The 25,716-nt window shown below is 47.3% G+C and overlaps 1 protein-coding gene across 2 annotated transcripts in view; it reads right to left on the bottom strand.

Annotated features, from left to right (window-relative positions):
• Nucleotides 1-25,716, bottom strand: part of RAP1GAP2 (RAP1 GTPase activating protein 2) — a 253,052-nt gene that overhangs the window by 223,291 nt on the left and 4,045 nt on the right. Inside the window, exon 2 of one of the 2 annotated variants that reach the window (XM_048824054.2) lies at nt 20,552-20,668. In XM_048824054.2, the coding sequence (XP_048680011.2) occupies nt 20,552-20,668 (117 nt within the window). Of the gene's footprint in view, nt 1-8,489; nt 8,691-20,551; nt 20,669-25,716 lie in introns of those variants that run through there. The other variant, XM_048824056.2, reaches the window with a different exon arrangement.

Genomic DNA, 25,716 nt, shown 5'->3' with positions numbered 1-25,716 from the left:
AAGATACAGAGGAACCTGTGGGGTCAGCATTGGTTCCAAGTCCTGGGCAATGGACAGTAGGGTATAAAGAGTCAGGATGGCGTGCTAGATAGACAAATTCTTGGGGTGCAGATCCTCTAAGGACCCCAAGACAAACACCGTGCATGGACTCTGTTCGGACTCCAGAGACTTAAAACACACCAGTTTGTTGAGTGACGAAGAGGTGGGGGGGCACTCAAGTGTACCCGGGAAGACATCCTACAATCTTTCTTTGTGGGGCATACCATAAAACCTTTTGTTAAATGGCTACTTCAGAAGCAGATCAGATCCGTAGCTGGTGTAATTCACCCTAACTCCATTGACTTCAAGGCAACTGTGCACATTTACACAAGATGTGGATCTGGCCATATGTCATTAGTGAGTGTAAACTGGTTATGTACACAGATGATGCCCTGATAAAATAGCATTGATTCAACTGGGGCTGTTGAAAGTGATCTGACAAAGGACTTTGTTCAACTGGATGCGTGGTCATAGCAAAATAATCAGCTTTTATTGAATGTCTAAGAGTATTTGTACTTCTGCTAATCTCATTCTTAGAGAAAGAGAAGGCAAACAAACAATTTAAAGCCTGAATTTCTCAGGAGCAAGAGCCAACAGGATTGCCGTGAAGATCAATATGTTTAACTATTTCAGCATTTAAAGTCTATTGATGCTAATCTGTCTTCTCAATACAGTATAGATCTCATTGTTACCTAGGAGCTTTTAAGAGGATGAAGGACTGTCTTCAAGCTGCAGAAGAGGCGCCAGATCCCAAAGCCTGGTTCTCCTACCATGCAATACAAGTAACTCCTAGTTACTCTGACACCCTGGGAGCAGAACACAGCCCATGCAGGTCTTTTGGATAACACTCCCAGTACACTCAAGACAGAAGAGGCTTCTCCCACTCGGAATACAGAAATCCTGCACATCAGGCAGGGCCACAGATGTATTCTAATACATTGTGTAATAAGTTAGCTTGGTTCATGGCACCATGCAAGCCAGGTACACAACACTAACACTGTACAGGGCTCTCACTCACTGCCAGCTCAAGGGGACTTCAACCAACAACATTTTCACACTTAGGAGACCAAAACCAGGCACCTTGGTCAGCGACCTGATATTTCAGAGGCACTGAGCTCCAGCAGCACCCTTTGACATTGAGGGAGGCTCAGCATTTTTAAAGTCAGGCAACTTATTTAGGAGATTAACTCCAGTTGCCCAAGTTTGAGTGTTGGCTCTTAGGATCTGTGACGGGGCTCCACTCACCATGCTGGCGCCTCCTGCTGATCATCTTGGGGATTAGCTCCACAGGTCACTACACCCACGCCTGGGGGTGCCTCGCCCGCCATCACTTCTGCTCCCAGACCCACATCGCTCCACGGAACGCAGCATTCTCTTCAGGACGCAACCCTGCGGACGCGTCGAGAGCTGTGCGCCCACCTTCCAGGGGCGAGTGTTGCAGTCCAACTGTCCCGCCACGTCCCCAGCGGCGACTGCAGCCAATTATTCGGCCACTTCCCCAGTGGCCCCAGCAGCCCCTTTGTCCTTGCCTCAGGACCTCAGCCTGCAAATCTCAGCAGCCAGCCAGAAGCTCTTCTCTAGCCAGGGTGCTAGCTTCCTTCTGCCTGCCAGGCACCCAGTCCTCCCTCCTTGAACTTCAGGGAGTAACTGCAATTCTTCTAATATGGGCCTTCTGGGATCTGATTAGCTGTTCCTCGCAGCCCCTCTCCTACTGGCTACTTCCTGCGCAGCCTCCCTAGGGCCCTGTTAACCCCTTGCTGCCAGTATTGGGCAAGCACCCCATCACAGGGTCCTTCCCCTATTATCGAAAATGCTGGGATAAAAGGTGCCCCATTACTAGTCTTCCTACTTCACAGAAAACGCAATGATTTACCCTCAAACAGCTACTTGCTACACAGTAGTCAAGAGTCTTTTAGACACCCAGCAATGCCAGGGGCTCTGGCTACTTGTATAACTGATGGCAGAGCAATGTGGAGATGTTGAATGCGCAGTTTCCCACAATGCAGTTATTTAACAAAACACTTCTATGGTTTAGTTAGTGTTTAGTCCACATTAGAGATGGGCCCTAACCTAAAGCCTAGATCCAAATACTCCTCAACTTGGAGAAAGTTTGGAACCAAGACCAACCCTTGCAGATCATGAGTATTTGGAGAGTGCTTAAAAATATAAAAAGGGTTATAGACCATTATTATTATTATTAGACTGGGACTTTTTAAGTATCAGGAGCTGGAGTGACTGTCCTGAGTTTATTTAGCACTGCACTTTTTCCCACCACACAGTGATGACAGTAGGAGATTGCAGGGTTCATGGCACAGTCTTGACTTTAATGTGGTTACTCAGAAGATTAAAGAGATACTTGGAGCCAGTCTCTCTTGAACGTATCATGCACTCCCCTTATATCCAAGTTAATCTATTTAAAATACAAACATTTTAGTTTACATACAATGCATGTTTTCATTCAGCGTATGCAAGAGTCACCCTAGTGCAGACACCTTGTGCAATATTGAAACTCAATTACACCACTTACTTGGGGCTTCAGTGGTGCCTAGGATTTTGTTTGAGACCTTTGCACCAGGTGGAAATCCACCTGCTGTGAGGATGAACATCGGCAGATATATACCTGAAGCAACAGCTTACCTACTCTGCCATCAGGTGCATCCACTACCTTGATTTTTATACCCATCAAGAAAAACACCCACAACTGGCACTTTTGAATTACCACTCCCCTTCTGGGGTTTGGTTTATGAACATAAAGTAAGCTTCACTGAAAGCAAAGCTTCTAGTCCCCTTCCCCAAGCTCACCAGTTCTTCCCAGCCCTTCCCAAAGTCCCTGAAGACCTTCACCAGGGCCTCATCACCCTTATCCTTCCCTCCAGGGCTTCACAGTCCTATATAGCCTTTCCCAGCTGAGGCTCCACCCACGCTTTGCTTTGCTTCCCACAGGTCTGTCAACTACAATTTCCACCACCAGCAAACCCCTCCATCCCTCTGTGCTTTCTGAGCAACAGGCTTCCTTTATATACTGTAGCTGGTCACATGATCATCACCTGATATTTTCCTCCCCTCCCTCTGACTACAATTCCCCAGATCCCTCAGGGAACTACGCATCCCAGCATGCCTGTTCTTAAAGGGGCTGAGCCTTGGAACATGGTCGACTGGCCCGGGGACATCACTATCCTTAAATGGGATACACCACAGTACCGCATCTGTGCGATTCAATGGTTCTGCTCTTTCTAGGGTAAAGGCAGTGATGAGCTGCCAAAATCTTAACAACCAGTTCCCTACAAAAAGTTCTAATTTAAGGGATGTGCCCCAGTATGTATTTTTTTGTACCAACAGGGTTACCATACGTCTGTATTTTCCTGGACGGCGATTTAAGAACCAAAAAGCCAGACCTGTCCGGGACAATACGGACGTGTGTTAACCCTGCCTAAAGTTCTTTTTTAAAAAGATGGGCCTGAGCTAGAAATGAGCTCCGTTTCACAGGTGTGGGTCCCCGCCACACCCTGGGGGTGTGCTAAGGTGACCAGATGTCCCGATTTTATAGGGACAGTCTCTATTTTGGGGTCTTTTTCTTATATAGGCTCTTATTACCCCCCACCCCCGTCCTGATATTTCACACTTGTTGTCTGGTCACCCTAGGGGGTGCACATGTGTGGGTCCTAGCTGCTCCATGCCCCCCTCATTGAAGCAGGTGTGCAGGGTTACTGCCCTGGGAACTGCAGGGCACCAGTGGACGTGGGGCCAGCTGCAGACAGGGGCATGGGACAGGGCTAGCTGGAAGCACGGGGTGCGGGGCTGGCTGCAGCCAGGGCAGGAGGTATGGAGCTGGCTGGAGACAGGAGGGTGCGGGGTTGGCTGGAGGCAAGGGGGTGTGGTGCTGGCTGGAGACAGAGCAGGGACTGACTGGAGATAGAGGCTGGCTGCAAGCAGGGCAGGGGGATGCACGGCTGGCTGGAGACAGGGGTTGGCTGCGGGCAGGGCAGAGGGTGCGGCAGGGGCTGGCTGCGGGCAGCAGAGGGTGCGCCAGGGGCTGGTGCGGGCAGGGGGTGCAGGGGTGGCTGGAGACAGGGGCTGGTGTGGGCAAGGGGTGCGGGGGTGGCTGGAGACGGGGGCTGGTGCAGGCAGGGCAGGGGGTGCGGCAGGGCTGGCTGTGGGCAGGGGGTGCAGGGGTGGCTGGAGACAGGCTGGTGTGGGCAGGGCGGGGGTGCAGCAGGGGTTGGCTGGATAAAGGGCAGGGGGTGCGGCAGGGGCTGACTGCGGGCAGGGGATGTGGAGGCGGCTGGAGACGGGGGCTGGCTGCGGGCAGGGCAGGGGGTGCGTGTGGCAGGGGCTGGCTGCGGGCAGGCGGTGCAGGGGCTGGCTGGAGGCAGGGAGTGCAGTGGCTGGCTGGAGGCAGGGCAGAGGGTGCGTGCAGCAGGGGCCGGCTGGAGGCAGGGCAGGGGGTGCGTGCAGCAGGGGCTGGCTGGAGGCAGGGCAGGGGGTGCGTGCGGCAGGGGCTGGCTGCGGGCAGGGGGTGCAGGGGCTGGCTGCGGGCAGGGGCTGACTGGAGGCAGGGCAGGGGGTGCGTGCAGCAGGGGCTGGCTGCAGTCAGGGGGTGCTGGGGTGGCTGGAGGCAGGGCAGGGGGTGCTTGCGGCAGCGGCTGGCTGCGGGCAGGGGCTGGCTGGAGGCAGGGCAGGGGGTGCGTGCAGCAGGGGCTGGCTGCAGGCAGCAGGTGCAGTGCGTGCGGCAGGGGCTGGCTGCGGGCAGGAGGTGCAGGGGCTGGCTTGCAGGCAGGGCAGGGGCTGGCTGCGGGCAGGGGGGGCAGGGGCTGGCTTGCAGGCAGGGGGTGCAGGGGCTGGCTGCGGGCAGGGGGGGCAGGGGCTGGCTGCGGGCAGGGCAGGGGGTGTGCTGCGGGCAGGGGGTGGCTGCAGGCAGGAGGTACAGGGGCTGGCTGCAGGCAGGGGCTGGCTGCAGGCAGGGGGTGCAGTGCGTGCGGCAGGGGCTGGCTGCGGGCAGGGGGTGCAGGGGCTGGCTGGAGGCAGGGGCTGGCTGGAGGCAGGGCAGGGGGTGTAGGGGCTGGCTGCGGGCAGGGGCTGGCTACGGGCAGGGGGGCAGGGGCTGGCTGGAGGCAGCGGGTGCAGTGCGTGCAGCAGGGGCTGGCTGCGGGCAGGGGGTGCAGGGGCTGGCTTGCAGGCAGGGCAGGGGCTGGCTGCGGGCAGGGCAGGGGGTGTAGGGGCTGGCTGCAGGCAGGGGCTGGCGGGAGGCAGGGCAGGGGGTGCAGGGGCTGGCGGGAGGCAGGGCAGGGGGTGCTGGGGCTGGCTGCGGGCAGGGGCTGGCTACGGACAGGGGGGGCAGGGGCTGGCTGCGGGCAGGGGCTGGCTACGGGCTCACGGGGAGAGCAGCTGGACGCAGCCCAGGCCCAGCAGAGCAGCCGGGAACCCACCAGGCAGCAGCGGGAGCCCCAGGACCAGGGGTCGGGGGAGCAGCAGCAGCCCCAGGGCTCGTGGCCATGGCCAGGTGGCAGCCCATGTGGCTCCCGCAGCGCAGCTCCCCCGGTGGCCGGAGGAGGAATTACATCACTTCCCGGCCGGAGCCCTTCAAAGCCTCAGCGCCCCCTGCAGGGAGGCGGGTTAACGCCCGGTCCTAAAACAGCTTCAAAATTCAACCACCGGTTCGTGCGAACCGGCTCCAGCTCACCGCTGGGTAAGGGGTTTTATCTGGTCTTGAAAGATGACAGATCAAGAAATTTCACAGCTTCCCCATCTTTCATTAAATGGATTATTTAACCATTATTCAGTGGAACCCATTTTGACGTGCACGGCTAGTCTGCCTTTTCCGGCCATAGCGCTGCCCCCGTTAGAATCCTATCCCTTCAACCGTGATTAAAGGGCAGCTGACATCTGCTAAATGACCATACTTTTTAGAAAGAAGCTGTTCATACATCGCAGATTTTCTGTATTTCTTTCCTCCTGCTCTTTACTACTGAGAGCACCTAGTTCCTGGGGTCTCACGCTCTTCCTCGGTGTGAACGTAGCTCAGAAGGGATGCACCAAAACGCCGAGGGCACCTGAAAGGAGCAGTGCGCGTGCACACACACACACACACACACACACACACTCTGCATCCCCAGAGGGCAGCTCCCCCCACCACACTCTGAAGTAGGCAAACAGACGAGTACCACTGCATGGACACACATGACTCCCCCTGACGCTACCATCAGCAGGGCTACTTATATTTCAGGACTATTCCATCCTTTGCTGTGATCCCTTAGCTACTGCTGGTTGGAGTGGCATTAACTGCTCAGATGCTGGGACTGGACAACAAGGGATGGATCACTCGATAATTCCCCTGTTCTGTCCATTCCCTCTGGGCCACCTGGCACTGGCCACTGTCGGAAGACAGGACACTGGGCTAGATGGACCATTGGTCTGACCCAGTGTGGCCGTTCTTCTGTTAACTTTGCAGTGCATGTTTGTCTGTATTTTATAGGCGACAACAGCTGAAGCAAAAAGGGCTGGTCTTGACTCCTTCTCTTTCCATCTGACCATTCCCCTACAAATCCACTTAACGGTCCTCCCGCACTGTTGCCTTACGATCAGTCTCTTTTTATGGGTGAAGACATGCAGGTGGGTTTCTGGTCACTTTTCTTAGTAAGCTGTAATCTATTAAATCTATCCACACTCCGCACTGTTTAACCAAAGGGAGCACATGGCCAAGAGGAGATGGGCTGAGTGAGAGGTGTTCTGGATCACAATTTAGGTTTAAGCAGGCTTCGGAGTTCTGATTCAAGGCCAAATCAGGGCTACTTTTTGATTTTGTACTGGGTTATACTTACATCAGGTACTTGCAAGATTTTAGACCATGATGTCAGAAATCTCAGTAAATCAGCCTCTCTCACAAAATCTTGAATGTTCTTGTGAGATTTCAGCTACATCCAAACCAGAACCAGAAAACAACAGCCCCTTATGGTTTAGGATCCAACCTGGAACCAGGGGTAGGCTTGGATCCGTGCCCCACATGCAACTGGAGGGGTTCAGATTCATGACCCTTGTTTTGGCTGATCTCTAGCTCCTCAGGCTGATGTTGGGGTCACGTATCTGTTTCCATCACAGCCAACAGTGATACACAAGTGATTCTGACTTCAGGTGCAGAACAGGAGTCAGAAGCAGATGGACTCACAAAAAAAAAAAAAAAAAAAAAAACCATCATCCTATTTTCATGCAAATAGCCTTAACAAAAAAGGATGAAGGAGGAGAGGTGCAGAAAATATCTGGTAAAGAAGCAGAACATATTTATTCATAGGGTTACCATCAGCTACCTTTTAAGAAGCACCTATTGTGAAGGAAGAAAGAGATTTAGTTAAACCTGCTACTCACAAAAACTGAATTATGCTGTCTGAATCTCACTTCTTAGTCTGAATTTAGAATCACTGGCTGATTTCCAATCCTGAATACAATGTGCCGTGTGGGCAGATACTATGTCCCTTGCAATACTATAACAAGGGTCTTAAAGAAGACAGGCAGTGCCTGGAATACACAGAATCAGGATATAAGAAAATCTCATTCCCTTTTTACACCTGGGATGCAAATGACCAATCTCCCATCCCTTATCACTGCTGTGGTATAGTTCATGAACAGGGTTCGTCGCTTGTACTGTGTCCACAGAGATGAGATGACAAGAGCAGTGCTGTGCACTGTATATGCTTTATGAGCGGGCATTATGCCCCGTCTTCTCAAGATAAGCGAGAGATCTTCCACAAAAACACAACAAAGGGGAAGAAGGTCTCTACTGAAAACATTCTACTGTGATGCTAAAGATATATATTCGGAGGAAGCTTCTCCATTGTCCTATTTATGTCAAGCATACAGTACTTAGAGACGCATGTTCGCAGAGGTGGTGTCTGTCTGCAGGCAGAATGTCCCCCTACACAATTCTAGTAAAAAAGCCATTTGAAAACAGCACCAACAATCAAGAATTCCCCATTCATATATGCGAGCAGAGCACTGAAGAGACCTTTTGAAGTTGCCTCCTTTGAATTTTCAAATTTCCACGTACACCTTGGGATCATTTGCTGTTCCAAATAAATGTGGCATGCGACAGTAGCTTACATACAGATCACACATTCAAATCAAGAAGGATATTCTTCTTGGTGTCCACACGTATCTAATGTATAAAGCCTTCCTGTTCAACGTTAGTCATTACACATTTAACACAGACACACAAATTGAGATTTGTAAGACACTGAAACAATAGCTCCTCCAGACATGCCTTAATTTATATGCATACAAACATACAGTAGAGAGGCAAGGACAATTATGTACTTTATACAGTATAGATACACATTTTCCATTAAAGAGCTTCTGTGTATACATTTTCTACTTTACATATGGATAGCCACATGGTCCTCAAATATTGCTATATATTGTGACTACAGTTCAAATTTAGCAAGACTCAAACGGTATCTTACCTTGACTTCCTTGCTGCTCTCTCTATGCAAAATTTACACTTACTGTTACCATCAAGGCTAAATAAATGCAGAGAAATGTAACTGCTCCAGCCACACAGTACTCTTGACGTGGAGCTGCAGCTATTGCATTGTTGATTTTAGTAGATTATGTGTCTGGCTTTGCTAACCTGCTGTTTTAATGCTCCACGGGCTTTTGGCAAAACACCAACAATACTCACAGCCACAAGGGGGCTTTAACAGCTCTCGGGTGCTGTTTATCGCAGCAACCCTTCGGTGCTTTTTAAAGGAAACAAAAGAGTTGTTTTTAAGTGTTTTGACTGCATTAGGGCGACAGTTGTTGGATACAAAAGAATATTTTTTAAAAATACATCTGTACCGATCCCCACTATTCCACCCGTGTGGACTCAGCCAGCATTTAGATTAGAAAAATTGGAATAAAGGTATGTGCATTTTAAAGGAGGTAGCAGGCTGAGAATCTGAGACTGTTACTAGGGATGGCTAGGAGTAAAAATGATGGGGGGAGGGGTCATTAAGCATTAAATTATTGGGCCAGATCCTCGGTTGGTGTAAACTGATGTTGATATCAACGGAGCAACACCAATTTACGAAAGCTGCGGCTCCTCCAGCCGAGTCAGTCTTTTTGTTTTTCTCTAGAAAAGAAGGGTTCGGCCATTTATTAAAAAAAACCTAAAACCTTCTGATTAAATTCTGAAAGCGGAGTCTCTAATATTGCACAGAACCCATTGTTGGGATGTAACATTATAATTGAAATAAAGAGAGACATGGCTCATGATCGGATTTCAAATAAAAGCCCTTAAGGGCCAAAGCCCCCACTAAAATAAATGGCAAAAATTCCACTGGCCTCAATAAGAGCACGATTTAACCCATGCTTTCTAAGTGTCAGCCCAGTTTACGTTGCATCCCATCTGTTGGCTGTCAGAATCAGGGTGACAGAGTAAGGTGAATGGTGTAACCCTGTCAAGCTGTTTAATCCAGGCCTATACCAAATTTGCAGCAATGTAATCAAACTGATTTAGAAATAGATTTAGTTAAATCAGTGCAACACCCTGGTGTGGTTGCACTTAAATCAGTTTAAAAGCGGCTAATATTGACCGAGCTTAATTCAGTTAGCAGAGCTACACGAATTCACACCAGCAAAGAAACTGGCCTCTAGAGTATTAGCCTGCCCTCTAGGGGATGGATGGATGCAAGTTTAGGCAACATTCTGGATTTTGCAGAATACGTAAACGTCTATAGATTTGAATTAGAACTACCTATATATTTATACTAAGTTTAGCACCATGGTTTATGAGCAATTTATAAGATTTTTTTTGAATATCATCAAGTGTCAGACCTTAAGACCTTTGTGCACAGATACACACACGCATGCACACTCCAGATTGTTAGATGTATTATTACTCAAGTGCCTAGGAGCCCTATGCATGGACTAGGGTGGCCAACTTTCTAATCGCACAAAACTGAACACCCTTGCTCTGCCCCCTTCTCCAAGGCCCCACCCCTTCTCTGAGGCCCTGCCACTTCTGAGGCCCCGCCCCCACTCACTCCATGCCCCCTTCCTCCATTGCTCACTCTCCCCCACCCTCACTCACTTTCACTGGGCTGGGGCAGGAAGTTGGGGTATGGGAGATGGTGAGGGCTCCAGCCGGGGGTGTGAGCTCTGGGCTAGGGCCGGGGATGAGGTTTTGGGGTGCAGGAGGGGGGCTCCAGGCTGGGTCAGGGAGGGAGTGCAGGCTCCAGGAGGGTGTTTGGATGTGGGAGGGGGCTCAGGGCTGAGGTAGGAGGTTGGGGTGTGGGAGGGGGCTCAGGGCTGAGGTAGGAGGTTGGGGTGTGGGAGGGAGTACGGGGTGTGGGCTCCAGGAGGGGGGCTCAGGACTGGGGGGTAGGCTCTGGGAGGGAGGGTGTGCGCGAGGGGGTTCTGACCTGAAGCAGGGGGTTGGGATGCTGGTGGGGGTTCGGGCTCCTGCCAAGTAGCGCTTACCTCAGGTAGCTCCGGGTAGGCATTGCAGCGGGGCTAAGGCAGGCTCCCTGCCTATCTTGGCTCCGTGCAGCTCCCAGAAGCGGTTGGCATGTCCGGCTCCTAGGTGCAGGGACGGCCAGGCAGCTCTGCGTGGTATGCACTGCCCGCACCCGCAGGTACTGCCCCCACGGTTCCCATTGGCTGTGGTTCCCAGCCAATAGGAGCTGCGGAGCTGGCACTCAGGCGGGGGCAACGCGCGGAGCCTCTCTGGCCACCCCAGCACGTAGGGGCTGCAGGGACATGGTGGCTGCTTCCGGGTGCCGCGTGGAGCCTGCCTTAGCCCTGCTGCACCACCAACCAGACTTTTAACGGTCAAAAGCCGGATGCCTGGCAAACCTAGCATGGGCCAGGACCCCACTGTGCTAGGCGCTGTACAAACACAGAACAAAAAGACAGTCCTTGCCCCAAGGAGCTTACAATCCAAGTAGTTAGATGGCTTGCTCCCAGGCAACACTAGTGTGGAAAGGCCAAAGTGAAAACAAATAATCTCCCAGAGATTTTGCATCTTTCTTCCAAACCAGACTCAGAAAGCCTATCAGGAACTGGTACATTGGGTTTGTGGTATATCACAAATTGATCTAGAATGCATACCCTCTAAGGCTTGATTCAGCAATGAACGTCACCATGTGCCTAATGTACAGCACCTGAATAGTCCCACTGAAGTCAATTTTCAAATTTTCCAAAGGACCTAAGTGACTTAGGATCCTAAGTCCCATTTTCAGAAGTGACTCAGGTTCTATTAGGCTCTAAAGTGCCAAAGTCACCTAGGTGCATTTGAAAATTTTACCCTGTGGGACTACTTGAATGCTTATCGTGCCTTGCTGAAGTAACTTTTGAGATTCAGATATGTGCCCACTAGGAACTGGACTGAGTCCCCAACTCTATTTCACCTAGTCCCCAAATAGGCACTGGATGGCAACTACTTCCTGTCACTACTGACATGGGCCCCAGTTGAAATGGTGACCTACAGATGAAAAGCTTTTGTGTGCCACTCCCAATTCCTCAGCCAAATTCATCCCTGAATTTGACCCTTTTCTTTTGCATTTAATGTATTTCAAGGCCTCTATAAATAAGACTCTGGATAAAATTAGTATCAGACCAAACATTTTAGAGCTATGTAATACATTTATGTATGAACTTAAAACATTTCAGATTACGGTATTTGCCATATGATTATATAATGTCATCTCATTCTGCAATTATATTGGTTTGATGTTCATTGTACATCTCCATACAAAAACACAGTATGCCTAGAGATAGTTTTGGGTAAAGAAACAGTCAGCTCAAGTTATGTGAAACATTCAAAGACTAGCTAGGTAAGGGAAGCAAGAAGTTAACAATTTTTAAAAAAAGAAACCAACTTGGTTTTATGCAGTGCCCCAATAACCAATAATAAGAGCGAGAAAAGCCACTGGGACAATAAACAATGTTGTGTGTACTAGAATATTAAGGATTTGGAAAGCAAATAGGATCTCAGCATGACTGGTGAGATAAAGAGCATTGTTCCTAAATCATCTTACATATTTTTCCAGTTATTCTTTTTGTTCCAGTTACTGTGCACTGCTATGCACCCTGGATAGTTATTTACAGCTGTGAAAAGTCGGCCTAAACTGCTGCCAAACCAGAATTCTCCCATTACTCACTCAGACAGGTGGCAGCTTTTTATATCCATTTTGCACAGGTGGAAGAGAACACATTCGCACAAGGCACTGGAGAAATCAGACCCTAAGCCAGCTGTTCCATCTCGGCTGTAGTGGACAACTTACTCAGCTAGTCTGTCTATATTGATTTATACTCCGGTAGCACCTCAAGACCCCAACCCGGGTAGAGGCCTCATTAACCTAGAAACTGTACAAACACAGAACAGAAGAGGGTCCCTGCCCCAAAGAGCTTACAATCTAAATAGATCAGACACCGTTAGCAACACTGTGAACACCACTGAGAGCAGCAAAAAAGGGAAAACAGGCCTGATTCCCCTCTCGTGCCAGCTTTATTCTGGGAAGATCCATACACTTAAGAGGGTTATACGCGATTTACATCAGTTTGAAAACTGATTTAGGCTCAATGTGAGTATACACAGTATTGTAAGGCAACTTTCTGTCTCAGGCTCCCAGATTCTGTGGAGTATAATTCTGATCTACCTTTGTCAGCGACTGCTCTAAGCAACAGCTGGTGTTTTGAGTGGTCACTTAAGGTGGGTTTCATTTTATTTTGTTCACATGCCTTTCAGGTTGGCATCCACAGCACATTTTGTCCCCTTTTCTCTTCTATCCTTACTTAGAAATACCAGGAACTAGACAACTCTGAAAGCGTGCTGTGCGCTCTTTCCAAATGAAGAACAGGCTGTATACACAGGAGAACATAAATACGAAAATTCAGATAACATGGGGAGTTTGCTGGCCTTAATTGCTATTGAAAGCCTCTGGGTTTGTAAAAGTTTCGCATAAGCTAAATTCGACGTGGTGTATTGATTTAATTTCCATTAGCTTATTTTCAGAGATGTCATGTGCACCATCCACACGCTTAACTCAGAGTCTGCAGTGCTCTCCCCTTGCCACTAGCAGTGATGCTGGATCCTGCTACTTCAAAAAGGCACCTCTTCCCAGAGGACCTCTACCACACGGATTAGCTGGAGCATGATGTAATCATTCCTAGGAGCACTGCCTCTAGATTTGGTGGGCCAGATCCTCAGGTGGTGTGAACTGGTGTAGAGCCATCAAAGTCAGCGGCGTTATGCCAATTTACACGAGCAGAGGATATGGTCTGAATTTCCAGGCAGAACATTACCACAAAAGGGGCTACTTGGGTGCTGGTAGGAGCAGGAGACTTGGAAACATTTCTGTAACCAGGCAACGTGAAATCCATAAGCAACAGTATCAGTGTTCTTGTTACCAGGTGGCCCAGATGGCTTTTCTTGAACAGGACCACAAAGTGAATTTATACAGACATATAAAGCATACCTGCTATTAATCCTTCTGCCAAATTGTACCTCCTCTTGTCAGGACTGTGTCAGCGATCATTGTGCAAAGAAAGCAACGGCAACATAGAGGTTGCAGTATTATTAATGTGACACATGATCGGAGTGACAGCCTGAAACTCCTTATAGCATCTTGCGATTGGGATGCCACTCGAGGCACCAAAAATGTTCTTTCATTGAAGCCCTGTAAACATCACACTGTGACCAACAGCAATTATTATGCAGAAGAAGTGTCACCACGCAGAGGTACGTGTGACTGTTAGCTCTTCATGACTGCTTTTTCCATCAAAGGAAAAATCAAGCCCTGTCAGGACTCCAGGGTGTCTGGAAATTGCAAAGAGCCTTGCTATGAAGGGAGATAAAAAAACCTGCAACGCGATATTCAGAAGGAGCCATTACCTTGTTACCACGAATGTATCCCATCGCCTTGATAATGCAAAGTGACAAAATTTGCACCCCGATCAGAAAGTACATTGTATGTTCTACAAAGAGAGAGATGGGCAGGAGCCACTGAACTACAATCAGCAGGCTGACAGACTGGTTTTCTGGAAGAGAGGCCTTCCTCACTTCTTCCTTTGCAGCTGGGAGAAGAGATAAGAAGATCTCAATCCACCTGTGGCAGCGGCTGCCAGCCGCTGAAGTAGCATTGGAAGTCTGGGGAAGGGACGGGTATTCTCCTTTTCATCTGTGCATTGATGTGCTGAGGTAATGGAACAAGCAGGGTATTAATTTAGGGTGTGTGACTTGTCTTGGCAGGGCCTACGCTTCATGCTGGCTCTCTGCACAGGGAAGGATTCCACCATTAGTTTTTAGTTACTGAGATCGGCCTACATCACAAAGTCTGGATCCAGCTCAGAGCTTCCCCAGAATTCAGGGCGAGTTGTGAACTGTGGGTTTTGGTTCAGTTCCAGCACGGTTTTATTTACCGTCAGTGACTAACTCTTCCTATGACAAACAGAACACATTATTGCCCATTTGGCTTACTGTTCTGTCTCTTATTCCTACTCACTTTTTCTCTATATGATTTTGGGGGATGCAGAACATTTTAGAATAGGAAGGGCCCAGAAGTGGTGGCCAGAAGAAGACAGGAGGACAAAGCACTAGAAAAATATGCCATCGTGAGCAATGCTACACTTTTCCCTGAGATAGCGATGGCAAGACCTAGTAGGTCATTTTCACCTCTAACTTCTTGGATTCTATTGTAGGATTTAATCTCGCTTGCTCCCAGAGCATTTTGCACAGTGTCACCCCTTACACAAACACAGACAAAGCCTCTGCTTCACATTACTCAGAGAAAGTCTCGGTTTAATAATGAGGGATTTACCGATGGGTATCTCATTTCTGATGAACGTTCTGGACCATTCATGAACCACCATAAGTCTTTCAAACACTTGTTTAAGTAGCAGACTTGATTCTTTACTATTAACACATTGCAAACAAATTGTAGCTCTAGAAATGAAAGTGGATCTAAATGATGTTACCATGCTTCTAGATTCTGCATAGGCTTTTCCTGGTAGTGACTGGTTTTCTATGTGTTTCTATAGCATCTAGCAAAAGGAGGCCTGATCCTGGTAGGCCTCATTGGGCCCTACCTCTATCCAAATAATACATACTACAAACCTGCAGCAAGCTTAACTTTAATTTGACCTGGTGTCAAATGGGAGTAGTAATGCTTAACCATCTTTGTCAAGTGTTTTGAGGTCTACAGGTGATGAGGGTTATAAAGTGTTAGCTATTATTGTGCTCTGGCTATTTCAGTCAGACAATTGGAGACCCAGTCCACCAAGACTATCTTAACACTTTCAAACTACTCCTGAACCAAAGAAGGAAAGCGGGACTAGTTAGGGAATCTGTCTACGCTTTCAGTACAGAAGCAGTAAATGAATTGGATCTCCCAACAGCCACCAGCTAATCTCTCAGAGTTTTATCGATTCGAACCCTGCTTTGAAATGTGATGATGTCACTAGTCATGGGAAAAGGCAGGTCATTCCACCCCAGAGGCACGGTGTGCCACACATGCAGGGCCCAGCCCAACAGACATGCTAAACGTATCGATGTCTAAAACTGCAGCAATGAGAAGCATTTCTACCCTCATACGTACTCATATATAGCTCTTTCCTCGTCGGCTCTCAGAGCACAAAGAGGCTCGGACTTACGTCCGGCCACAGACCGCACCTGTGGCAGCATCAGGACTAGAACCTGGTTTTCCAGACTCATCATCCTGCACTCTAATGCCTAGCACATGCTGCATCTCCACTATCCGTAATCTCCAAAGGCAGACAGGAAAACAAAATATGCTCTCTGCTACAGCGGTTGGGTGCAATTAGATACAGAGATGTAGCAGAGCATTAATAAACAGACCAGCAAAGACCAAAAATAAACAGGGAGACAGTTCCTCAGAGGAAACACTAAACCGAGGAAATTAAAACTTCAGCATCACGGAGTCCATGATACACAGTGTTGCTTTGAAACAGGATTTGAATTGGGGGTACACAAGCATGGATCCAACACACCGGCATTGCTCCCAAACTACTTTCTTATTCTCCAGAGGCTCAGCTTTCATTTTAAAAGAGGTGAGTTGCCATGGAAGAAACCTTGGAAAACGTGAACCAATTGCAGCCAATCCAGGGCCAACGCTCTGAGTTTGCAGGGAATCCAATGCAACAGCTCTGAGGTTTGCACTTCTCTATTCATTTCCATGGATGCTAATTCAGATGACGATACTTTAAATGTCAACATTGCTACCTATTTCATTGCTCAAGCATGTACAACAGGAGAGTGTGTATTGTACTACGAAGACCTACACAATCGAATGTGAGTGACTGCAAATTTTGGTGGGGGTGGACCTGGAAAATAGCATATATTTTTTCCCCAGTCAATAAAGAGCCAAGCAAGGGATCTGAGCCCCACCAAGAAGAAACAGAACCCAGAGAGCATCCACGATCATATATTGAGCAGCTCCACAATCTACTGAGGGCAGCAGCTCATTACTGGTATCTTGAGCTCGCAGAGCTTATTTTGTGGCTGGAGTCGGTCAGAGAACCATTGTCTGTTATTCTTTCCACCCCTGCTTCAGAGGCACTGGCTTCGGCGGTCTCCAGTGCATTAACCATCATTATGTTGTTCACCACGTCACACCTCATCACACAACTCAACGCACAACGTTCGATGCATTACTTAATCTGGCCACTGACTTTCCACATATTTTATTAGATTTTTTCCAAGTAACTTCTCCGCCCACTGGGAAATCAAATAATCTAATGGGATTAACTTTAAACAATACTGAACATTAATTATGGATTACGTTTCTTGCACTTAAATTCTGCATTCAGCAGGGTAACAATGCATCAACAGCAAGATTAATGCAAGCAGGGGTGGTAATTTGCAAAGATCAGTTAAAATTAACAGGCAGCTTGGTAATTTAAATAAAATAGACACTCTGCCAACTGCATAGGGGCAATTACAATGTCTTTTTGGATGGTCCCTTGCTGAGAAATCACCATTTGAAGAAAACAGTTGTCAGATGAATGACATATGTATTCAAATTCACGTCTGCTGTTAAAACAATACGGGAAACTATTATGGCTTATAGCACGCACAAAAGAGATGCTCGAGCAGTCTTCTTGTTGCTAAGACTTGGTATAGAATTTTTAAAAGAGATCGGCTCACTAGGAGCTGGTCTCTTTTGAAAATCTGGCCCCAACTGGGGGTCCTGAGCATTTTGGGGGGAGATTTTAAGTCAATGGGAATTGAGGGCCCCACTCAGCCTTTGAAAAACTCACCCTTGAAAATCTGGCTGTTGTGCAAATTTGGCCCTTAGCTCTAAATCCTGCCTTCTCTCCACATCATACCCTCACTGTGATATTTTCTTTCTTCACAAGGGAACGGGGGGAGATACATGTATAACAGGCCTGATTTTGCTCTCACTTCACTCCTTGGCCTTCCTGCTCAGCGACACACAACCAAGATCAAAACAATGCCCCACGTGTCTGGTCCTGGGCCTTAGCACCACATCTGAAATTCCTCCCAGAAAGTTCTACCAAAACAGTACAAAACCACACCACACAGGGAGAAATTCACTAGCGCACAGTGGGCTAGCGCAAGGGCTATGCCCCAAGACCCAATGGACCTTATCTCGAGGGCTTACATAGGGCTTGTGCTGGCTTTTTGCATGGGGTGAATTTCACCCTTCATTATAGTTCTCTCGTCCCCAGTTAGAAAGGGTTCTTTCTTTCTGAACATCCAGCTCCATTAAATTCTCTTTGTTTCCAGCTCTTCTTTGCCTGTCTTGATATTTCTGTCCATGTGAATCCGTGAAGGTAAATATTCCAGAACTCAAGAGTGCTTGGAGCAAAACTGCTCCTGAAATAAAGAAGGAAAAGCTTTTAGACATGTACCTATGCAGAGATGTTCTTCAAAGCTCTTGAAAAGCAGGAAAATAGGTACTGTGTTATGTGTTGCTTCAGGCCCACAAGCTTTTTATGTTAATTGGTGTTTTATCACAAATCACTCAATTTACAATGACAGCCATGCATATGCATTGCGGGCAAAGAGAGCTATAGCACCCATCAGATCAGTGGCTCAGAGATGTATTTTCAGCGAGCTTTGAAGGGAAGAATGTAGGCGCTGAATGAAATCTCTGCACTGGAACAAATATTCTTCAGTTATTTCATGTACACTCAACAGTTCAGTCTATGCAACATGCAGCCTGCTGCTTCTGTTTCATTTTCAATGTATGCCTCAAGTGTACAAAAATCATGAGTCAGGTCCCGAAAGAATTTGGGACTGGCTTAAAATCATGAAACTTTTCATAATCAGGAGTTCTTTTTCTGTAATTTCCAGCTTTTAGCCTTTATGGTGCACTTGTGTTGTGTTTTCAAGCTTATCTCTGCAACCATAAGGACCAGAAACCTACTTTAAGAAAAAAAGAAAGCTGAAATTCTCATGTATTCACATGACTCCAGGAGCTGGGACTTTAAGAAACAAACCAGATATCATGATGAGACTCAAAACAAAGTCCTGAGCTTTGGCAAAACTGTGTATGTGTGTATATGTAGTAGAGCTGGTTGAACTGCTTGTGGGTGGAATTTTCAAAGGTGCTGAGGCATCTCTCAATGGGATTTGTGCGCCTAAATCACTTAACTGCTTTTGAACATCCTACACATTATGAACAACAGGCCAAGCACTCTGTTAGAATAACTCCATTGACTTCAAGGAAGTTCCATGAGCAGAGACTTTGATCCAGTATTTATTACAGCTGGCTGTATCTCTGTTCTCTGTTTTTGGACAGACTGTAAAACTGATTAAGAACTTTGGCTGGGATTTTTAAATGAAATCCCCATGGTGCGCCTAGCAACTCGAGGCTCTTTTGTAAATCCCAGCCTCAGTCCATTGAGTTACACAAAGTTTCTTCAGCAGACAATCTAGCCTTCAAAGTTAAGTTGTTGCAGGTCACTTTTGTGAGTTCCAGAATCTGGCATGGTTTGGATTTAGGATCTATTTACCTGAACACCCGCCGTAATAATACTGTGGGATTCTCAGAGGAAAAGTGCTAGAGAGTGCAGAGCACTTCACAAATAATTTAGTCAGCCCCTCTGTGAGGAAAGGGAGTGTTTTTAACATCAGATCAAGAAACTCAGGAACAAAGAGATAAAGGACTGATTCTCCATTACTTTGCACCATGGGTCATCACCCGAGCAGGCCCAAAGAAATGCGTTAGTCTCTAAGGTGCCACAAGGACTCCTCGTTGTTTTCACTCTCACACCTGTGCTTCGTGGGAGCGGAACACTCGCACCTGAATGAGTGGAGAATTTTGATTTAATAGTGTCTTACTAGGGGTTATACAGGATGTCTGTGGCAGACAGGAACAGAACCTGGATCTCCCATCTCTGCTTCCAGGGCTTTACCTGCAAGAAATGATTTCCTCCCAGAGAAATGGTTCTGCTTTTGAATCAAGCTCTCACGCATATTTGGCCCTGATTCTCCTCTCCCAACTAGCTTGGTCTTCAGTGTGGTTACTCCTGATTTATGTTCCCGTGAGCGACGTCTGTATCTGCTTTTCCTTCATTATTCATGATCCTAACTTGTAAAACTTGTCTACCCCCCCAAAAGCAAGTATGAAAAATACCATGTCCCTGCTGCCATGAAGAATTTTACTTCCATCAACAACAATTGCTCTGAGTCCATCTCAAGGCCATTTATCTTCGTACAGCAAAATGCAACTGGAACCCAACCTTTCCAGGCAGACAAACTGTCATTTGAACAGATGGGCCTCTAACCCAAATCAGCCGCAAAGACCGCATATGAGCATCTAACATGTTTGCTGAGTGCAAGACTCCTGGGCCGGGGTGTTAAAACAGCCATCTGTGAGGAGTGAGGGGGTTTTCATGGCTGTGCTGTTTGCTGCTACTTGTGGGCTAACTGATCATTGCTTGCCTTGGTGTACAAAAACCAAAGAGCCTGACTCTTATTCCACCACTGTTCCAGCACCGCAAAGGAGCCTTTAAAGAGGGCAAAAGTTACATTTACACTCACCTTAGGCCCCTGTACACTACCAGAGCAGTGTAAAGAGGCTTGAGTGTAGCTGAGAATCAGGACCCGAGTGTGGTCTCTACTGGTACCATTTTATGCATGGCTATTTTATCACGTTCACCTTTTTTCTTACAACCTATAACCCACAAAATATTTCGAGCAAAATCCTGTGCAATGGGGAGTAGCAGGGATGCCGATTTCCAGTGTAACTCCATTTCCAGTGTAACCTTTGCATCCACTACAGAGGGATCCTTGCCAACCAGGGGCAGATTGCTTATGGTAAGGCGAAAGGAGGGACAGCTGGCGGGCCACTTTTCTTCTCCTTGAAGGAGCAGCAGCGTGAAGCCTCAGAGCTTCCATCAGGCTTGGGGAGATCAGCTCATAACACCCCGTTGTAGGGGGGAGAGGCGGTCAGAGATGAGACAGATTTTACTGAATGCCCTTTCACCCATGGAGCAGGTGCTCTTGCTCCTTTTTGAGTGCTTATGAAAGAACATTTTCTGTCTGTTTGTTTACCTGCTTGGTGATGCCAGATCAGCTCGGCTGACAATGTGATGCTGATGTGGGGAGTACAGCCACTGGAAAGCCGTCAGCGTTCTCTCCTCGATCCGAAAGCGGCCTTCCTTAACGTACCTATAAATAACAAACAATGAGAATTACCTGGAACTGAAATATTTATTAGGGAAGAGCTGTCAAGCCAAAGAGAGAGGGAGACACAAGATCAAAAGAATGGCTGGCTCAGGGAAACTGCAGAGAGTTGCTAGGTCAAACAGAAATGTAATCACTGGAATTACACTGCAATCCTCGCTCCTCCTTGCGTGGCCCTTTTCTGTTTATTAATTGGGACTGGCAAGGGCATCTTGCTGCATTTACGGTGCTGTTCATGCTGGGCTACCACATTAGGCAGCCTAAGAAGGCACCCCCAGGAGAGTGCTGCGTGTTCTCTCCTCCGAGTGCTGTAAGTGGAACAAGCCCCTGGCTCAGCCGTGGAAGAGACAAGCTCAATATTTTGCATAGCCATAGGGCCTTGGATCTCAGAACAACTGCAATTCAGCGCTGCTGGTACCCCTGCGAGATAGGCAGGCATTACTGACCCGCTTTTCCAGGTGGAGGGAGAGTAAGGCACAAGGAAGTTACAGAAATTGCCCAAAGCCCCACAGGTAAGGGGTAGAACTGTGGCTCAAACCCCAACGTCATGACTAAAGATATGCCAGGGTGTGTGAATGTAGCCCACACTGACACACCCCGAGCTAGCTTTAATCTCACATCACAGAATAGCCAAGCCATGGCAGCTGTCATGGGCTAGACCCCAGGGTTTGTGCAGACCGCATTAAAGCTTGCGCTGCTGTGGTTTCACCGCTCCAAGACCCAACCTAGCAAGATTCTGATTCCTGATCCTGTTACAGTAAGGCCCCTTCACACAGTGCTGGCCTTAAAGTGAGTGCAAATGTAATTCGACAGGTTTCAGAGTAGCAGCCGTGTTAGTCTGTATCCATAAAAAGAAAAGGAGTACTTGTAGCTCCTTATTTGTTAGTCTCTAAGGTGCCACAAGTACTCCTTTTCTTTTTACAAATGTAATTTATACGTCCAATTTATATGCCCCGGTGCAAGGAGGCCTTAGCGTAAACAAAAATCAGGCCTTCTGTGACTAACTCACTCTGTGACCTCAGGCAAGTCAGTCAACCATGGAGTGCCTCACTTTCCCCATTTATGTAATGTGGGGTAATCATAATTCTCTGCCAAGAATACTGAAGTGATGGATCCTTGGTTGGACAGTGCTACAGAAGTACGAAGTGTTTTTATAGTAAATAAAGATATTTCTATCTGGCACAGTACTCCCCCTGGAAAATTATAACAAAACAGAGCAAGTTGTTTTCATTTCCACAGCATTCTGCAGTCACCTGAAATCACAGGTCTTCCAGGGAACTGCTAGGATGAGCTCCTGTGGATGATGAGGAACTAACAGCGCCCTCTAGCACTCAGTGCTCCCTGGCTGCAATAAAAATCCATGACAAATACAAATCAAATTTTCAAAACCATCCCCTAATCTTGGATGCCTCCATTTCCAGTTTAAACATCTTGGGCCAATGCTTCAGAGGATGCAGAAAAATATAATCTACCCAGTCATTTCTTTAGTGCGACACATGGGCAGGGGTGGGGAGTTATGGTTTTAAAGTTGTATTTTCAGACTTAGTTGGTTTATAAAAAATTCACACGGTGCAGCTCCTTAAATGGTTTACAGTCCTGTCACCCCCTCAACCCTCCCCAAAGCGTTTGCTTTCAATGCTGGACACCAAGGGCCCGATTCTGGTGTAATTCCATTTCAGGGCAGTTGCTCTTCATTTCCACTAGTGTAAATGAGCACAGGATCAGGCCCAATGATCATCGGGACAGTCTGTGAAATTGACTAGACACCAAAATCTCCAATGGCCACATAGAAGCTGTGCTGGATGATCATGGGAAGGGTCTCCAATCCAGCCCTGTGTAAGGCAGGGGCAGAAAGCCCACAATGGGGTGGGTCTGAGGAGGGCATGAGAAGTGGAGATGTAAGCTGTCTTTGCTTGGATCCAGTGGCACAACAATCCATGCAAGAGGTGAGGCAGGGCAGCTTGCTGCTTGCCGACCCCAGGTGAGGGTCTGTTTTATCGCTGAACTCAGGCTCTGTGCAGGGTGCATGGATTTCACGCTCAGAGAGCGGGGACCAACTTCTGGGCATTGTCAAATCAAGTAAGATCTAGACCAGTTACAGACAAAATCATCTGCTCTCTCTAATGTCTTGCTGTAGCAGACAGGGTGATTTCTGAATATCAATGATTTATAACAGTCGTCCTGAGCCCCATAAAAATAATTGGAACAGGCCAGGATTCAGGCTGGTTAGTTTCTTTTCTGTCCATACTATTTGTACAGGTCCTAGCTAAACTAGTGGCACTACAGGCCAGCTTCTTAGCGGACGTAAATCAGCGTTTACGATGGCTACAGCTACAGCCCTACGGCTTGGAGCGACATATGCCGCTTAAACGAATTTCTTTGCATCAGCACCCTGTGTAAACTGCTCTTTAAAAAGGAGTGTGTCCTGGTGTCTGAATACATGTAAGCTCTATTCTTGCCATTGGTTTACTCTTTTATCCTGCTGTAGATATGCAAAGACACCTAAGATACGTATATATCTACAGTACACACTGACTCTGCAGCCAGTGATGGAGAATGGCTCTCTTTACATTCCACCGGCGTCTTTCATCTATGTATCTCAAAGCATTTTACAGACATTAGTTACTTAAGCCTTGGCGTTTTCCAGCAGCTGAGCATTTCAGATCCTCAGCTGGTGTAAATTAGCAGAACTCTTTTGGCTTCAGTGGAGCACCACCGATTTATAGCAGCTGAGGCTCTGCTTCATTATAGCTATATCAGTCCTCTGGGGCACAGAAAGGTTAGGTGACTTGCCCAAAATAATTCTGCAGGTCATGCGCAGAGCCAGGAATAGAACCCAAGAGTCCCAAACTCATCCTAATCTCAGATCACAGGAGTCGCACACCAATGTAACACCACTGGCTTCAGAGGAGTTAATCCTGGTTTATACCCCTGTAAGAAAGATCAGAAGCAGCCCCTACCCACTCTCTAAAGCTCTGGAGCATCTGCTTTCTAATAAGACGTTAACTCATCTGCACAAGGAATTCGTATCTACCAAAAATTTGGTGCCTGATTCTGATCTCACTTACATGGATTATCACAACCATTTCCACCAAAGTCATTAAACCAGGTGTATGGGATCAAAAATCAGACCCTTCAGTTCTATCCAATTGTATCTTGGAAAGGAAGGAAACCAAACCATGTGTTTGGCTGCTGGGCCTAAATTTATCTGAGAAACATTACCGTGATCTTATTTTGTTTTCCGGTATAACCAAAACACGTTTTAGAATCTTTCCACAAGTCTGTGCAGGGCTGGATTTGCAACTGTTCAGCATGGGCATTTGCTACCAATTTCCCACCAAATGTTAATCTAAGTCTAGATCAGGACAGAAGATAAATGCCACAGAAATTGTTCTCACCTGCCAATCAGTGGCCCCTACGTTCCAAAGATGCCACTCCTGCATCCTTTGCACACCCAAAACTCCCAAGGAGGGGCGAGATTTTGCTGTCTGTTACGTCAGGGTAACTCTGGAATAACACCATTAATTTCAATATGGCCTAGGCCAAATCTTCCCAGGTTTAAATCAGCAGAGTTCTACTGATTCCAGTTTGCACCAGTGGAGAATCTGGTCCATTCCTTTCTTCCAAATTTACATCTACACAACGGAGAGCATAATCTGGTTTCTGAATGGGAGATGTGTGCGCGCAAGGAATGCAGGACTGGGCCCTAGATTAGGAAAATAGACATTTGGGTTTGTTTATGGAAACCTACAGTTGAATCCAAGCCTGAATATGTATTATCCATACTCTGAGTTTACCTTTTCCACCTCAGACAGGTAACATTACTGAACTGTTCTCTCTTTACTTATAATAAACTTTGCACTTCTGATCCATTTAACACAAGGATCTCAGGATCCTTTACAGCTCACACAGCTCCTGTGAAAATTATTTTATAGTCGTTTTACATATAAATAAATCTGAGGCCCAAAAAGTAAGATTTCCAAAGCAGTCAAAGGGATTTTGGCATATTGTCCATTAAAATTTAAACGGATTGAAGATATGTGCCAAAATCCTCTCTATTGGTTTGAAAATCATAACCAACTGATTTGCCCAAGGTCACAGAGTAAGTCAGTGGAAGGGCTTTGAATAGAACCCAGAAGTCCTGACACCCAGTCTCCATCCCACGCTTGATCCCACTTCAGTAAAAAGGACACAAGAAACAAATCCCCCACTTGCAAAGCAGCCCCTCCCCGTCCCTGCTGTAGTAGTTTGTAGCAGGTCATTTCCTACATGGCGGGATGCTTTCATTCTCCTTCTCAGGCAGAAGGATTGATCAAACAGTTGAATGTAACAAACCATCATTTATTCACAACAGAGTTTCCATTTCTCTTAAGTTTTGTTCTGACTAGCCCATGCATCCACTCTGTCCTCAGTTTTATTATCATCTCCAAGGCCAGGCTAATATCCCTGAAACATTATTTAGGATGGGATGCCAGATGTTGAAGCTTACTTAATAATGTTTGAGTGATGAATCATGGGTTATTATTGCAATTAAAGTTGTGCATGTTCTTTAATGCCTGGGCAAAATATCTGCAATTACAATTGTTCCCTTCTTTTAGAAAAAATCTGCTGTCTAGCTTGTTCCATACAATCAGCGGCACTTAACATGCCCTCATTTGAATATGAAATTTCATCACTGAGTGTAATTATTAAAGCATCTGTAGAGCTGAGGGGGGCTGGAGAGGTCCATATTCATTTGGAAGAGTGGAAATCATAGCGAACGCTAATGTCTCACACCTCTCCCCCAACAGGCAGGGGATCAGTACACAGCACTCAGCTGACATGGGCTAAAGTTCACTCTTCATGAACAAACAAAGGCCCCAACCCTGCAAACACACATGGTGAGTAAATTGATGCCTGTGAGTATGCAGTTAGAGGCTGGAATCCTAATGCTAATGAACAACATAATCATTAACCAGAGCTCTGGGGAGACACAGTGAAGTGCTGATGTGGAGTGCTCGGTCAGGCACCTGCCCATACTGGGAAGTGGTGCA

The sequence above is a fragment of the Caretta caretta genome, chromosome 17 (assembly GCF_965140235.1).
Source record: "Caretta caretta isolate rCarCar2 chromosome 17, rCarCar1.hap1, whole genome shotgun sequence".
Classification (NCBI taxonomy): domain Eukaryota; kingdom Metazoa; phylum Chordata; order Testudines; family Cheloniidae; genus Caretta; species Caretta caretta.
Note: the sequence above shows the minus strand (reverse complement) of the source record. Positions and strands in the feature narration are given on the sequence as shown.